General features: G+C 48.7%; 1 protein-coding gene across 9 annotated transcripts in view; it reads right to left on the minus strand.

The window, feature by feature from the left end:
• LOC106751606 (MKL/myocardin-like protein 2) overlaps nt 1–17,374 on the minus strand; it is a 275,296-nt gene that overhangs the window by 4,381 nt on the left and 253,541 nt on the right. For all 9 annotated transcript variants that reach the window (XM_014632550.1, XM_014632549.1, XM_014632548.1 and 6 more), the window contains 5 exons: nt 8,974–9,039; nt 4,822–5,118; nt 3,812–4,176; nt 2,985–3,293; nt 532–672 (listed from right to left, as the gene is read on the minus strand). In XM_014632550.1, coding sequence (XP_014488036.1) covers nt 532–672; nt 2,985–3,293; nt 3,812–4,176; nt 4,822–5,118; nt 8,974–9,039 — 1,178 coding nt within the window. The remainder of the gene's footprint in view (nt 1–531; nt 673–2,984; nt 3,294–3,811; nt 4,177–4,821; nt 5,119–8,973; nt 9,040–17,374) is intronic.

Genomic DNA, 17,374 nt, shown 5'->3' on the forward strand with positions numbered 1-17,374 from the left:
AAAATCGGTCCTTGATAAAATTTTTGTGTTAAATTTTTAACACATCCGTGTGTTAATTTAACATATTGCGTTTATCTCCGCATATTTTGTTGAGTCGCTATTCAAAATATGTGTAAATGTTAAAATAAAATACATTTCATATTTCACCGTCGACTAACGTATTAATTTTGTGTTGATTTTTGACATAATATTCGCGCTACTTTTACAACGTATTCGCCTTGTGTTAAATCAAACGGAAAATCGAACCGTTCGGGACATGTGAAATGTGTTAAGTTGAACACCAAATATTTGCCGTGCATTAATGTAATATTCTTGATCGAAGTATTAAACATACTCGAATTCGGAATATATTTCGAACAAATACGATGCTTACGATGAACTCATACGTTGCGTACGTGCGAACTAGCGCAATACTCGAAACAAGTTTACTCGCGGCATGTGTTTTTCCGCGCGCGGGAAACTCGAGACCCGTCGTCGTAAAGCGCGCGTACATCGGCCAGCAGGTGCTGTCCCAGCGCAAGAGGTGCCTACCTTGTGCTGCCATTCGAGTTGCCACTGCAGGAAGAGCTGCTGCTGCTGCAGGAGCAGCTCGTAACTGGTCTCGCCGGGCGGCGCGGCGCCGAGGCCGGAAGTGCTGGACGACACCGGCGTCTTCTGCGCGTTCGGCGGCCCCTGGCGAAAATATCATTGCGTAAGCCGTGGACTAGACGGGCGAGGAACGCACAAACGCGATTGATGATCCCCGACAGTCGCGGCGGCTCAACGACAATAACAACGGCGCGTAAATCGCGCTTTTGTGCATCGCGCCGCGCGGCCGGCCTTTACGTAACGCTTGCGCGCGTCCGCCGATTTGCGCGGTCGTCCCGGACGCGTTCCCCGACATCACTGTTCATCCGCGCAGAGCCGATCGCATCGTACTTACGCCGCTTACGCACGCACGCACGTAGCTGCAGGTAGGTGACGTAGCTCCGGTTTCGCGAACTGCGCGCGCGCAGTGATAAATGATACATCAAGATGTTTTCTGCGCCCTCATTTGCACGCCCATTCCGGGCTCGCTTTCACACACACACACACACACGCCACATCGCGCATATCCCCGAGTATTTCGGGCCGTGCTCACCGCGAGATTCGACTTCGCTCCGCTTCACTCGGCCCGGCTCTCTCAGCTTGGCGTCTATCGGGAGCCCGAGGGAGACCCCGCGGCTCGCTCTCTCGCCGCCGCTCCTTGGCTTCCTCGCTCTTAGGTGCAATTAGCGCTCGAATTACTCAGAGCTAACGAGGTGGGGCCCCTCTCGGGAGATCGCGAGAGTTAATCACCCGATACGATCTCCCTCCGAGGCTCGGAAGGCCCCGCCGCCGCCGTGGTCCACGGGAGCCGAGATTCACGGTTCGTGCTCCGTGCTCGTTTTTACCTCGCCTTCTCCTCTGCCTCCTTCCCTTCGGCCGTCTCTTCCTCCTCCCTGCGCCGCGCTCGTCCTTTTTGCTCCTCTCGTGGCCACGGCCGAAATGCGGCCCTCCGTTAGCCCACACCGACCCCGGCGCTCCGATGCAGGAACTAGTTTGTAGTGCCACCCGGCGGTCCGGGTACACGCGATAATTATCGCGCGCCTCTGTATACACTGCGGTCGTGTCCAGTATCGAAAAATACTTTGCACCTCGCTCCCCTCTCCCTCCTCGGCGACGAATTCAAAGAGGACTGCTCCCGTGGCCCCGTGCGCAAAAAATAAATTTGTACGCCAGCTAAGTCGGAGTAGCTTGCCTAAACAAATAGCCAACGTTTGCTATCTTATTGTTGAGCGTTCGCTGCTGCAGATGAAAGTCCCTCACTGCGAAGTGAAAATTTACCAGCCGAATTAAGAGCGCAGATCAGCTCGAATAAGGTAAGAGAGTGGCAGCCGTTCCTACATTGGAAGAAAAAATATTTATTTGATGTTGGTGCTAAGATATTTTTCTCACTTGTACTAATATACATATTTTTATACCAAAGATATATTTTTCAAGTAAGAAAATATACATTTTCTTGTAACGGTAGGTTTTAAGGAAAAAGCAAAATTGCTTACTTTATTTAAATGAGAAAATTCAGATTTACGTAAAATGTAATTTAAATTTATTATTAGCATCCGCATACGCAACATGCATCGAACGAATGTTTGTTATTGCTTAAATATTTTTTTTCTTTCGGCGTAAATGTCTTATCGTATTGTACACTGAAAGAGAAAAGCGCTACGATTAAGTAAATATTATTTGAATTTTACTTGAATTTGAACGATTTTTTCTTTCAGTGTTCTACGCACAAGTAACATTTACTCAATCCAAGTAAATATTTACTCGAATGTAGCATTTTTCCTTTCAGTGTGTACATAATAAAACGTCACTTGTTTTTGGCAGCGAATATTTCTCGCTATTTCGAAGAAACATCTCAGCTGCCACGACGGCTACGTCTCCTTCCGCTAATCCTTTCTTCTGCGTGCATATTCCGCTGCGAGTTCGGGAAGGGGGAGAAGGAAGGGAGGAGTGATTTAAAGGAGCAATTTAAATTCGTTACTCGGGTAATATCCCGAGAACACTCGGGATACGCAAATTTCCGAGCGACGATAGAAATACCGTATTTAATACCACATGACATCGATCGGGCTCGGAGATCCGAGCGTGCGAAGAGGCGAACAGTGATGTCGGTATCTCGATGACGCTCGAGAACACTCGATAATTGAAAGCTTAACGCTCCGCGTGATAAAATCGGTTCTCCTTTCTGCGGACGAGAATGAACAGCATCATTCTGCGACTCGACGGGTATAAAAGGGTGGAGAGAGGCGAAAAGAAAACGACGAGCGTCTCCGTCTATCTCTATCTCTCTCTCTCTCTCTCTCGCGTTCGCTCTCGCTCTCGCCGACGTGTGCAAGTCACACAGAATGACACGCCTGTTCTCGCGGTCGCCGCGCGCGCGTTGCCGAAATGTTGACACAATAAATTGAAAGCGAACTTACTTTGTACTCGTGGAACTTGATCGTGCGGGTCTTGGGCTGGCTCTTAGTCTTCGACTTCTTTCGGTTCTTGTCCTTCCCGGGGGCGTCGCTCCTTTGGCACGTGGTGGCCGCGGCGGCGGCGGCGGCCGCGGCGGCTATCGGGCTCGGCTGGGGTCGCGGGGTGATCGCCGCCGGCGGCGGCGCCGGGGGCGAAGCTATCGAAATGTTGGACAGGGGGCTCAGACTGGACGTCGTCGAGCCGAGAGACATCGGACTCGGCGCCGGCGCCAATGGCAGGAGGGTCGCCGACGGACCATTCGTCTGGCTCGCCTATTGGAGCAAAGAGAGAGAGACCGTTTTTCACAGATTTTTTCGCCCCTTGTTTGTCTTTCGTCCCTTCCTCTCGTCGAGAAACCCCCGCGATGGCCGACGTAATTGCGCCGGTCGCGGTGACCTCTCAGATATGTCCGGGAATCGCGATTAATCTTCGTTGCGCGATCCGATCTCGCCGTTGACGCGGATTACTTAGAGATCCATTTGGAAAAACCGGTGTAATTTACTCATTTACGGGGAGAGCCAACGGCGACGCTTAATCGATGATGCGATCACTGTTTCCCGTATCTATCGCAAGTAGATTCTCGAGTAATCGTAAGATACGTGGGAAGTTGTAAAAAAAAAAATCCTGTACGAAAAAGTTTCAGCGATGAAAATTCCTCCAGAGAATTCGTACAGTTTTTGAAGGATGATCGATGTCGAATGTCCTTCTTAGATGTTCACATTGTTTCATTTAATTGAATATTCATAGATCTCTGTCGGAATGGAAATTTCGTCGCTTGCTGCGAGTTTACCTGCGTAGACGTGTGTTGCTGGTTCTGCTGGGCTTGCTGCTGATGGCCCTGCTGTTGCTGCGTGCCCACAACCGTATTGCAGAGCTCGGCGAAGGTCTGTATCGTCGACTCCGTGGACGTCTGCTGGAAGACCGGAGACGTCGACGAGACCACGACGGCGCCGCCGGTCGTCGGTATGCTGACGGAAACCGTGACGATGCCCGCGGATGCCGCCGCGGTTTCGAGAACGTCCGATCGCGATTCCAGCTGAGGTGAAGGCGCACCCTCCGAGCTCTGGGAATCATCCTCGAAGGTGATGTAGTGGTCCGGGTGCTGGGGCTTCGTTACCTGTCCCTCGCAGGTGGCCTTGAAGGGAATGTGACCCTCTGGGGGGAGAGGATTTAATCATAATCTGCGCGTCAGTTACACGGAGAAAATATTGTAGTAAAAATGATTACAAAAGTTTGCAATGCTGGATTATATCGGAAAACTATTATCGAAATTATTATGATGTCGTAATTTTTAGCGATGTACCTGATATACATGATACACGTCTCTAAAGATTACGACACATCGTAATTTCGGTCATAATCCCAATATGGCTCAGCATTACAAAATATTGTGGTAATTCTTACAGTATTTTCTCCGTAAGAGGAGATCCAGAGATTGCGAAAAAACAAATCTGAATTAGTCGTATCGACAATAAAATATGATAACGAACTTTTCGTAATCAAGACCAGTGATTGACATTTGAGCTCACAGAATTTCAATCGTAGAGAATTAAAGCTACAGCAATGAGAGCTACAGTAGAGTTTCTCGTAATAACGTTACATTTGTTGTGTGTGTCATGGTAACGTCTGAACACCATTTCGCCTAGATATTATTTTTCGTTTATTTTCGCCTCGAAATATTAACTCACTCGAGAATGGAATAACTTCCAGCTCTCGATTAATGGCGCGATAAATAAATACCTCGTATATAGATGGGAGAGTTTATCGAAAAGGGGGAGCAGAAAGAGACTACCGACGTACCTTTGACCGCCCTCTCGATGGGCTCTTCAGTATGAAGGATGTTCTTCTGGATGAGCTCGAGCGGGCCGGGTCGATGGCTCAGCTGATCGTTGAGTTGATCGGCCAGCCTGGCCTTCTTCAGCATCCGCTGCCGTTCGGCCAGGCTCGGATCCACGTGGCCCACATCCTCGAGGATGTGCTGCCTGACCAGCTCGTCCCTGCCCGGCCGTTGCTGGATCTTCGCTTTCAGCAGATCGCCCGTTTTCGCCCGCTCCAGTTGCTTCCGTTGCTCGTGGAACGCCGGCGGCGTCTTCAGCGCTATGCGTATGCGTAACAAAACATTCTCGTTTCACGTGTCGTGTCATGATACCTGTCTCGCTCTTTTCGCGCGCGCGTACGATTAATCTCAAGATCGCGACGACCCGCTGAAATATTCCGCCGGTTATGCGCCTCCGCTGGCGAGACGGTGAAATCGCGCTGGAGAGAGAAAAAGATGGAAAAATAGGGAAGGAGACGAATATATCGTGAAATCATCACCCCGGCAATCGATAATCTCGCCGTGATTAACTCCCGTTAATCGAGCTGGGATTTCTCTCGCGGAAAAATCGCGGCGGATCGACCGAGTCCCCGAGGAGAATCTCAGCGGGGCGGCGACGCGGCGCGCATACTGCGAGCATCAATTTCCGGGATGATGACCCTCAAAGGCGTCCGCACGGCGCCGTTTTCATGTCAACGTGACGCGTTTCCTCTTCCTCTCTCTCCCTTGCTCTCGCACATTCCCCAACACCATTAAGTCGTCGGATAAATGATCCCCGAAGCGCGATTCCTAACCACTATTTCCGGACGCGGATGCTGCCCGCGCATCGGTGCAGACGCGTCATTACGCGGAATAAAAGGCATGTACCCACCACCTACGGCCCCGATGTGGCAACGGAAATGTGAAAATACACGAGGCGCCCTGGTATTTTAACCACGCGCCGTAAGTTTCCATCCGCCGCCTCGGATGAGCGCGTAACGGCCCTCTTCCTCTCTCTCTCTCTCTCTCTCTCTCACTCTTTCTCGCGAGCGCGCACGACGTTTCTTTTTCATTCTTCCCAACCCCCCTCTCTCTCCCTCTTTATTTTCCTCTTTTTCGGCGAAGCGAGCTTCGAGATTAATCGCAGGTATAATTCCCTTGCGCGTCGTTGCGACCGCGAGAGACGCGACGTTTCCTCGGATATTACTCCTCGGCTCGTTACGAAGGATTTACGGCGCGAAGGTACGAGGGAGCCACGTCGAAAAGTGAGGAAACGGGCAGAGGAGGGAGGGAGGTTACTTCTTTTCGATTTCTTGGCTGCTCGGCTCTCGGAGAACGTGGTCGAGCGAACGAGACGACGATTCGTTTGCGATTAGCGAAGCATCATTTGTTTAGAAACGCTTCGTTTCTCGCGACATTTCCGGTCGGAAAAGAAGACGCGTCGTTGAACGTTTTCGCCGTCTTCCTCGAAAGCACCGTTCCCCTCTCGTCGGCGGTGCGACGACGTGTATCAAGCAAGACGTCCGACGACGTTCTTGTGTGACACCTATTCTAATCTCAGACGAACTTTCTGAGGGACGTCGTTAATCTGCCGCAATAAACGTCTTCCGCGGTTGGAGTAAGCTCAAGATTCGGGAAATAAAATAAGAGGCTAGAACACACGCCGGGGGTTTCCACACGACGATTGACATCTCCCCTGGGAGAAAAACGCCAGTCTATTTGCATTCCCCCGTTATACCGCCGTTACGGCCGCGATGCATACGCGCGAGGTGATGTACGGTACGACCTGGCAAGCATCTCGCCGCCGAAGGCGAAGCAACAAATTTCGCGGCTCTTCCATATCACCGTGGACTCGACACGTTATGTGCAATTTCATTCAATTGCTTATCTATAGCGTTCAACGAGAGCGGTCTTTCCCTGAGTATCTTAATTCTCGCGATTAGCTGAATTTTACGAATTTCATTAACAGCTAAACCTTTCTCCCTCTCTTTCTCTCCCTCTCTCTCTCTATCGTTTATTCTGAGAAATAATCTATTTCTATACCAAGTAAAATGTTATTTTAACTCTACAATTAACTCCTCAACGCGCTTGTCTGAGTTAATTTGTGCACGAAAAGTACATATTACAATGGTTGTTACAAGCAATAAATTATTTGAGAGAAGTAACGCCATATTGGAAATATACTAAAGATCTTCTTTGTTTCAGTGTGGAGAACAATATTTAATGTATGACCAAATAAACTTTTTTTTAGTTGAACACCAAATATCAGTTCCTTTAAATAATACTGTTTATTCTATCAAAAAATATGGTTCGATCTAGTGAAACGACATTTTCATTTAAACAAATCATATTTGATATTTGATATTAAATTATGTTATATGCATTAGAGAAACCTAAGTCAAACAAACACATGTACTATATCCAAAGAAACCTTTCTCTCTGTGCGGAAAAACCATGCGTGGGATCGAGGGATTAAAAAATTATACGAAGTGAAATTTCACAAAATTTTGCACGAGGGAAGAACGGTGGGAGGCGAAGATCGACACAATTTCGAAGCAACGCGGCAATGCGTTTCGAGCGATTATACCGCCGGTAAATGGCACTTTCCCGGTTCCGAAAAAAAATGCTCCGCAGAACTGCGCGTCAATTTGCGCGTGCAATGGATTTATAACATAACATGACCGGCCGGCTTCCGCGAAAGCGGCTATTATTTCGCGCGGATGCACGGGACGTGCGCGCACGAGGCGTGGCGGGGCGGAGCGGCTCAACGCCTCAGAAGTTGCAGATGAATGAATCGCCCGGCTGGTATGGAAATGTAACACGCCGCTTCGCGTAATGCAGGGCGAACGAGGGCTATCAAACCAGCGTATTTTCATCAGCTGGCGATATATACCGGGTGCCATAAACGCGCCGGCGCGCTGCCGCCGTCGCCGGTAACAAGAGTAATATTTTAGAGTGTGACCCAAATAATTACTGGATGCCCGTGCTCTCGTTCTGGTAAACATTTGGTACCCGTCGTAAATCTTTACCGGGCAACTAGACTGGCCGCTCTTTACGCGGCCGGTCCGCCTCGCCCGGGATTTCGGGCCGCAGGAACACGACGAGACGCGCGCCATACGCCGCGAATGCGCTCCGGTAGACTTTTGTTGCTTCATTTACTCCGCCTGAGTTTACTTCGCCATGCCCCCACCGCACGATGACGTCAATGAGGAAGAGGAACCTTTAAATCGCTCGTTGCACAAGAGGACACGTCGTCTGTCGGCAGAACCGGTGAAATTTATCGCGATAGCTTTTTCCATTCGCGAGCATTCCCGCCGGCAAAATACCGCCCGGACATTCCTGGTCACAGACACTTCTCCGGAGAAAAAAATTATTAACCCGGTTTTACTTAAGAAGTATAATTGCTCAATAATTACTCAATAATTAGTAAGAGAATAATTATTCAGTAAAAACTGTTATTAGGTGAATAATTATTAGGAAATAATCATAATCGTAAATAAAAAATAATTATAATATTAAAGAAATTATTTGGTTGCAATAATCAAACGTATACGGTCCCCATATATGTTACAACATTTTGGAACTTACCAAATCCTTCTTTCAGTGCAATATTTACTTCATAAGTAAAATAATTACGTGAAAATCGCTAATAATTTCGTTTAATTTGAAGAAGAATCGGCTCGCGCCCCCTCCCTCTTTATTGTAGCTGATTAAATCGTTAAACGATCAATTGATCGTCCCGAAGGCGACTCGCTTCGTCTCGCCCCGATAGCACGCAAAAACGCTCGCTATTGTTAATCGGCGATTAACTCAATTGCCCGCAAAGCAATTTACCACGGCTTAGAAGTGTCCTAGACACCGATCTCGCGTTTCTCGAAAACGTCGCGACAATTAACTCCGTGGCCGTGTCGATCGATCGATCCCACGCGTTCACGACGTCTTCGAGTCTACGAAGGCTCTAGCGAAGAAGGCGATGACGTTCGATGACGGTCGTCGCGCGATCGCAACGTCGACAGCGAGGAGGGTTTAACGGCCCCCTTTTTACAGTCGTAGCGAGCGCAATTTTCCGCGGTGCGCAGAGAAATGGAAAGAGAAAGAGAGAGAGAGAGAGAAATGCGCGTATAAATGGTATAATAAACAAGCGGATCAACACTTACGTGGCATGATGCCTTGCGCAACCAGCTGATTGATGGGTCGCCTCAGCATGAGCTTCACCTTCAGCGCTGCAACAGAAAAAGGGTGCCGCCGGTCATAAAGTGCGCCTCCTTAGTTACGGGGAAGAAATTAGGGGCCAATTCGAGCGGGAAAGAGAGAGACAGAGACAGAGAGGGAGAGAAAGAGAGTGAGAGAGCGCTCGCTCGCCTCGTGGAACTTTTATTCGAACGAGTGCGTTGCACTCCCTTCGAGTCGAACAAGAGAGAGAGAGAGAGAGAGAGAGAGAGAGAGGGGAGTCGAAGAAGAAAGACGGAGAGGCCGCCGCCGCTCGTGAAAACCTCCCGTCTCTCGACGGCATCGCTCCAATTTCTGCGGGATTCCCGCGGAAGAGTCGCGACAGCCGCGAAATCTCAGGCCACGGCGGCGACCGTGCGTATGATGCTTCTATAAAAATCACGGAGATCAAAGTCGATCGTTTCGCCCTAACCGTGCGCACGCACGGGCTTCTTTCCTGTTGCTGTTATTTTCCTCGCCCCCGCGCGCCTCATTCTCCGGTCCTTCTAGAGGCCGGTAGTTGTATTTTAGAGACCGCCGACGGTTTATTGAAAATTTGTACAGCTAGACCATGACTGGTCAAAATGTAGCGCGAGGGGAAACAATTCGACGAGTGTGCGTGTTAAGGTTGATTCTCATTATCCGTCCATCTTCACTCGTTCGTTGCAGTCTTCCTTCGCACTAGCGAAATGATTATTAAATCAGTCCTCGATTTTTTATACGAAGGATAACCGCGAGGATATGACCGCGAGGAAGGTCGTACGCAGAAAAAAATGTGCTAGATTCAAGTAAATAATTACTCCGATACTCCTCAGAAAATTTTCTATCTGGAAGTGAAATATTTTCAAGTGATACTTGAACCAAATGAAATATTTTCCAAGTAAATTACCCAATTAAAATTTACTTAATCCAAGTAAGAGCCGAGAAAAGTGTTAGAATAATTATTTGCTGAGAGGTATCAGAATAATTATTTACTTGAATCTAACACTTTTTTTCTGCACGCGTATTTGTACTCGTCAACGTTCGCTTTTCCGCGAATCGGATTTGGCGGGCGCGGAGAGGAACGAGGACGCGCCGAGGAGCGTCAAAGGAGCCAAAGGTCGGAGAAACGCGCGGAGGTCTGCCCGGTGCGCGCAGGACTACCCGGGTACAAATTAACACACAAAGGGCGGGCGGTTATAAATACGCGTACGACGCGGGCCAGATTGCATAAATTGCCCGCGAAAGAGGAGGAACAAGAACCGCGCGCTCGGCCGCGCGCAATCTGAATTCAAAGCAGCCAATGTCCCGGCGAAACGCCTGGCGCACTGCCTTCGCAGTATAATGGCTCATCCGCGGCGGGGCTCGCTGCTTTAGTACCGCTGGACTCTCGTAACCGGGTTCAGCTCCCCCGAATCCTCGTCAACTGATACTAAATCGCCGGTTCTGCTGACTCTTCTCTTCCCTCCTCCCGGCGCCCCACTCGAAGCAGGCCGCGATCTTCCCGATCGTTTCGCCAAATTCTAACGCTAACATCGCGCCGGGAGACTTCCGGAGCACCGTGTGTACAGCAACACCGCCGTACGACTATTAACTCTCGCTGTATCATCGGACGGCATCGTTGGAACGAAGAAACCGTATTCTGCCTCTCGAGTTTCCCCTCTGAGTTTTGACTACTTGTAAAGATCGTTGTATCGTGACATTTACCCCTTCCCTCCCGAAAAAGAAAGACGACACTTGTTCTCTCATTTCTTCGAAAACTGAAACGAAATTCATTCCATCTTGCGATTCCTTCGTCGAGACAAGAAAACCCAGTCTCAGCCTTTGATTTTCATGGCTTTCATCCTTTCTCAGAGATCTTCCAGAGAAGAAAAGGAACACGTTACTTACCCTCCCTAAAGCTAAAATAACAACTTACTTCATCTTCCGATTACCATGTACTATATTATGCCGAGGATCAATTATCATCGTTAAAAAAGTCGCCGAATATATTGCATTGTCGCATGCCGCGCTTCCGCTTATTCATCCCGATTTATTCATCGCGCGCTCTTAATTAAGCCACGCCGTTGGATGTTCGAACGCCTGCGGGACCGAAAGCGCGCGTTCGTCGGGCTCTCTCGGGCAACATTGTGCTTTGGCATAGAATCGTCGTCCGTGACGCCACAAATGAGGCTCGCCCGTTGAGCGATCCGTTGTGCCTATACCTCGTTTCCTTACGTAAACAGCACGTTCTATACCGAGCAAGACGAAATTAACGCGGAATTTGGTCCTATGTCTCACTGGCTAGTGCCATTAAGCATCCGTCCCGTGTCGCGGCTGCTGTTCTCGCGCCACCACCTCGGGCTTCGCTTCGTTCCTCGCTCCTCCCTTTTCGGGATTGTCCAGGTGAAAAAATGACATTTCCGAATTCGAATCCGAATTCCCTCCCTCCCTTTTCGGGATTGTCCAGGTGAAAAAATGACATTTCCGAGGCTTCGGGCCAAAAAATATCGTACATTTGCTGCGCGTTTTTGTGAGAAAATACGTGCGCGCTTCACTGCGTGCCCGCGAGCGCGATTTCCAGGATCGATAACGGGGATACCGATCAGAAATGCTCGTTAGGAGATAAAGTGGATTTAATCGCGATTAAAACGCGTCGGTACGCGACGTTCCGCTACGCTCGCCTTGCACCTTGTACCCGCGGCTGTAATAATTCGCGGCTCGTGCGCGATTCCAAATCGCCGCGCGCTCCGATTACCGCTCGCCTATCGTAATCGCAATAATTCGCGCTAATTGGCGATTCCGTTCCGTCGAGTTTCATTAGGTCGATCTCACGGCGACCGGGAGACTCGCCGGCGCGACGGGGGGGAACGAGACTACGGGCTCCGCGTCCAAACCAGAGCCTGCAAATTCACTGAAGAACCGGAGCCGAAATTTTACTTCCACGTTAAATTTACTCGGTTTTATATTGAGCCTTCAGACGGAGGAAACGGAAATAACTCCTGATCTGTAACATCAAAGAAGCATAGCAGAAAACTTTTGAAGACTTAATGTAGAATCGGATAGATTTAATGTAGAAAATTTCGACTATCCCGAAACGCCTCGAAATCTCCAGACGCCCCTGGATTCCCGGGGATGTAAAAACTACCGGAAATCTGCCTCGTCTTCGTGTCTCGGCTCTCAGTGTTCGACTGATGATAAAGATTCGGGTAGACCGCAGCGCGCGCTGCCCGCCGAGCGAAACGGAGCGGAGCCCGAGGCGAAGCGAATTCAGAGTGGAACGGAGCACATTAGGAAGCACGAGGAGGAGGATAAGAGACGCGGAGAAGATGGATGCTAACGACCGGAGCGGCGCTAGCTACCGGAAGATACGCTGGACCGAACGTTGCTCGAGAGAGAGAGAGAGAGAGAGAGAGATGCGGCTGATCGACCGACCAGTCGCGCTCGTTCGCTCGCCCGTCCTCTCTCTCTCTCTCTCTTCCTCCCTCACGTGCACACGTGCATAGTTGCGCACGTGCATAGTTGTCCCGTGTAGCCGGTGGCACGGCAGGTTACGACTTCGTGGCTCGTGGCCGATCGCGCTTACGCGAATTCCCACCGTGTCTCGCATTTCTGGGAGCTTCCGTCGTTGTTTCGCCGCGGTAAGCCGGAGATAATTTCTTAAGCCCGCAGGCTCGCACATCCGAGTTACGCACGAAATCCAGTTTCAACACGCGGCAATCGGCGGCGATACGCAATCTGATAAAGGCGGGTGAGAACCGGTGACACGATATTCGAGATACTCGGACACTGAAAAATATCCGAATCGACCCATCCACCTCGCGAATAAGGGGCATTAAGCCCGAGGGTTTCCCGGATTAAGTATCTTCATCGCTAAATATCCTCTTATCGAGAAGATATTTCCGCAAAGCTCTCTGAATTTCTTCGAGTGGAAGTCCATTTAAGAAATTAGAATAATACTGCGAACCACCTCGGATTCTTCATTCAGAACGGATTTTCCACTCTGAATCCGCCGAGTGTACGTCTTCATTCGGAATTGAAGAGCGAATCTGATATGCTCCATCGTCCACAAGAATAAATTCATTCTAATTGATCGACCCTTCGCTCGTACGGATTGAGAAATCATTCTAAGTTTGCGTTGAGGGGATACCATTCTTGAAAAATTTACCGGCATAATATTGACTTTTCTCTCGCGAAGTTTATGTTATACACGGAGAAAATATTCTAGTAAAAATTACCACGCAAATCTTGTAATGTTGGACCGTACCGGAATTATAACTGAAATTTGTGTGCCTTCGTTTTCCAGATCGCAATAATCCTGCCGATTGAAGGCCACCACCTTGATAAAAAATTACAGCTCTTTTCGCCAAGCATAAACTTCATTTTATTTTAATTGATTTTATTTTAATTATTTCAATCTTAATCACAAAAATAGTTATGGGAATTATTTCTCTAGTAAGTGTTATTGTAGCGTCAGCGATAATAGCCTAACACACGGACGTTGCTATTACTGCGATAAATTATGTTTGGCGCTGAAAATAACTATAATTTCCCATCGGCGAACGCTTCGTTACGCGCAAAAATACGCGAGTGACGAAGGCGTCGTAACATCGCCGAGGTTGCTAGCCCCGCGATCTATCATATTCCGGTATCTCCAAATGTTTACACAGTCAACACAGTAAATTTCGCGGCAGACACCTTTTACGATTGCAATAAAACTCACGGCGGCGGATATTGTATCAATATTACGCCTGCTACTTCGCCCGCGCCCGTCTCGTCCGTTTAAAACTAAACATTACGCGGACCTACTTACGTGCTCGCGCGAATTTACGAACTTCGCGCTCGCGCACGCACGCGGATATGGCGCGAAGCGTACTTCAAAGTAAATTCATTACCGTGCTCCCACGCGTTAGCCCGCGAGTCCATGTTAATTGCGAAGTTTCCGGATGCCGAGAGATATGGGAACCACGCGCCGCGAGCGAGCGAGCGAGCGAGCAAGCATTCGCGCCATCCATAGAATGCAGATTTGCACGGCGCATTCCTGGGAGGCGATTATGCCCGCGCGTACATCCTTTGCCACTTTGATTCTCGCTCCGGCCGCTTCTCTCTCTCTCTCTCTCTCTCTCTCTCTCTCTCCCCGTGCGATCGTACGCATCGCGTTTATGAACTCTCGTTAATTTAACGAGCGGATAATAAACCACCCGTGAGAATAATTGGATAATATTTTGTAATACCGCGCGTACGCGAGGCGCTTAGAGCGCTGGCAGATGCGGTGTTACTTTTTCGAGCTGCACGCTGCTCGAAATAATCGGCGGATCGCTTCTTCAAACATCGTGCCGTGCTTCAATTACATGACAGAGCACTTAAGGTATGGAATATTTTTTTTTGCTTTTGCCTTAATTCTTTATGAACATACTTGCATATTTTCTACTAGTTGGAAAAAATTAACGGCAAACTATGTATTTGTATCGGCTTACGAACTAAGGAAAGGTAAAAAGGTCTTTAAGAGCTCATTCGCTGTTGTGGCGATGTAACATTTTTAATTTTGCGAGAGGATATAAATGTTTAATGTGTGTATATGTCATTATACGTTAGACATTTATATCCTCCCACAAAATAAAAATATATTACATTGCTACACTACAAATTTATTCGTGACGTATAAGGTTCATTTCACAGAAGCAGGGTTGATATTTCTGTGAAATAAGCCTTATATCCCAGAAATAAAATTTTAAGTACTTCTTTTTCAGTGTACAATAGCCGCGATCGGCTCTTGCGAAGACTCGTTCTAACTTTCCATGGAAAATTCACTACTGATGCTGACATTTTCGGAGAGCTCTCAAGACCCGAGGACACCGTCGAGACTTCACGATCGGCGCTCGATACCAAGACCAGTCATTATTTCAACCCCCGAACGCAGGAGAGCCGCAACGCGCACCGTCCGAAGTTGTCGTCGGTTTTACGATCATCTCGCTAACGCGCGCCTTACACGACGGGTCGCTTTACGACGTTGGGACAGCGGCGAGTAAATCAACATGACTGGAATCCTAAGCACGGCGTTAAAGCGTTAAGTAGTTCCGGAAGAGATCGGAGATTCCTTCGACGACCCCATAAATATCAGCCGCCCGTGAAACCGCCTCATGGACCGGCTGCTGTTCTGACCCCAATTTTCGCTCTCACCCTCTCGATTCTACAAATTGCCGTCGCGTTCCGTCACCACCTTCCGTGCGCCGCATCGCCACCCTCGACGAGGCTTGACGATCGTGAAGAAAAAAAATACGTAAAATACGACATTGTCCTATCAATAAGCTTTGACGTAGCTTTTGCTCACTGGAAGCTTTACGAGCGTTAAGGAGCTCTCGCGTACGGCGCGAGGACACCGCGGTTACGGTAAATCGCGACGCGTCCGAGCTCCATTGTCGCGAGAAATTGCTTGGGGTGTAATAGCCGACGACAACTTCAACGAAGAGAAATTACCCAATCGGCGCTACGCACTTAGGAGCCCGTGAATACCGCGAAGCTGCCACCGCAAGCTGTCGTCCGGCCACCTTGGGATATGCCGCGGTGCGATTCGGCCGTCGGTGCGATCATAATCGAGCAGAAGTCCTGTTCTCGACGCGTATCGAACGCTAAGTATGCCCTTCTTATTCCCAAGCCGAAATAACGCCATACGCGACCCTTAATCATGTACAAGAAACTTGGAATTAAACGGGCGTAAGTCAGCGTAATGTATGCCGTACCTCATTCCCTAAATTGAAACTTTTTATTTTATTACACATAAAGTTAAAATTATTACAACCGAAAATATTATATTAATATTTAATTACATCTTATTCATTTTTTCATACTTGTAATCCGCGTGTCAATCGTAAGTTTGTCCGTCACATGCAGTGTGATTTTTGTTCGTTCAATGAAGTTATTATTATTATTATTAAATAATATAAAGTACACATGACGTCGACCGTACAGCTTTCGTAGCGCTTGCTATGAAAGCCGGAACAGGGCTTCAGATCCAGGTGATCCTTCTCGGCGGAGCGAGAAAGTCGCGCGTTTTCGGAACACCGAGTAGACGGCGGCTAGAAGTCGGGCATTCACGAAATAGAAAGGCGGAGGACTACGTAAGCCGCATAAGACACGTTTACGTCGGCGGGGGTGATCCAATAATACGGCAGCTTTGGGTATAAATAAAGCCTGCGAGCCCGGAGATCGCGAGAGAAGTCATGTCGCCGCTCCCGTCGCCTCGCGCGGTCCGCTCTTCTCCGCCTCGTGCAATCACTTATCTCCCTTGTCTAGTGCTTCACGGTCTTCGATCTTCTCCTCGGCCTCACGTTTTATCGCCTGCGACCTCTCTCTCTCTCTCTCTCTCTTTCTTTATCTATCTATCTGTCTCTCCCATTTTTCCTCTCATATGTCTCTCTCTCTCTCTCTCTTTTTTTCCATCTATCTATCTCATACACATCATGGAACGTGACATTCCTCTCCCTCTTTTTCCCCCCTTTCCTTTTTATTTTAAATAGAGAATCCGAAGGTCCCCTCCCCCCTCGTTGTTTCTGTCCACCGGCCGCCTACGTGATTTTCGGGAGATGAGAGCGACGTAAACACCGACCGCCGCGGAACGCTCCACTCCCCAAATAGCGATCCAGTTTATCAACGCAGCTGCGGGACTCCGGTTGAGATATTGCGGTTCTTCCGCGCGCGCGAACTATTTTACTCTGCTTCGTTATATCACCGTACCGAAAATGTGCCTGTTAGAAACGCGCGCGTCTCCGAAGAATAATTGGAGGATCGCTCTGGGAAACGTCTTCTTCGACGAGACGGAACGATCCTCTAATTGCAACGTGTTCGAACTTGATATTCATCGTGTTCATCGCGCGTCTGTCGGCAAAAAGAATCGCCGTATCGCCGTTTTTAATTTGCAAAAAAAAAGCGTCACTAATGCAAAACGTATTTAAATTGATACTGATATCGATATGATAAACGAAAATTAAAATTGACATCGATCCGTTAAACGAAAGTCAAAATTGATATCAATGCCGTTAAGTGGAGATTAAAATTGACGCCAGTTGAATGAAGGGTGAAAATTGATATCGATTCGTCGAATGAAAGTTAAAAATTGATACCAGTGCGTTAAATGAAAGTTAAAGTCGACATCAATATTTTGAACGAAGGTCTGACGTCAATCCGTCAAATGAAAATTAAGATTGATATCGATGCGCCGAACGAAGGCGTTGAGATTGACATCAATCTCGCGGGAAGGAAAATATCACGCGCGCATTTCGAGCGCAAAACCCACATCGTCAGTTCGACGTGGCGCGGCTCCGCTGAAATTTCGCACCGGCTCGCTGCTGTCGCGCGACGAGGAGCGGTGCCGGCCGGTTTATCGTCGCGCGC

The sequence above is a fragment of the Dinoponera quadriceps genome, unplaced genomic scaffold (genome assembly GCF_001313825.1).
Source record: "Dinoponera quadriceps isolate SergipeBrazil2010 unplaced genomic scaffold, ASM131382v1 scaffold386, whole genome shotgun sequence".
Classification (NCBI taxonomy): domain Eukaryota; kingdom Metazoa; phylum Arthropoda; class Insecta; order Hymenoptera; family Formicidae; genus Dinoponera; species Dinoponera quadriceps.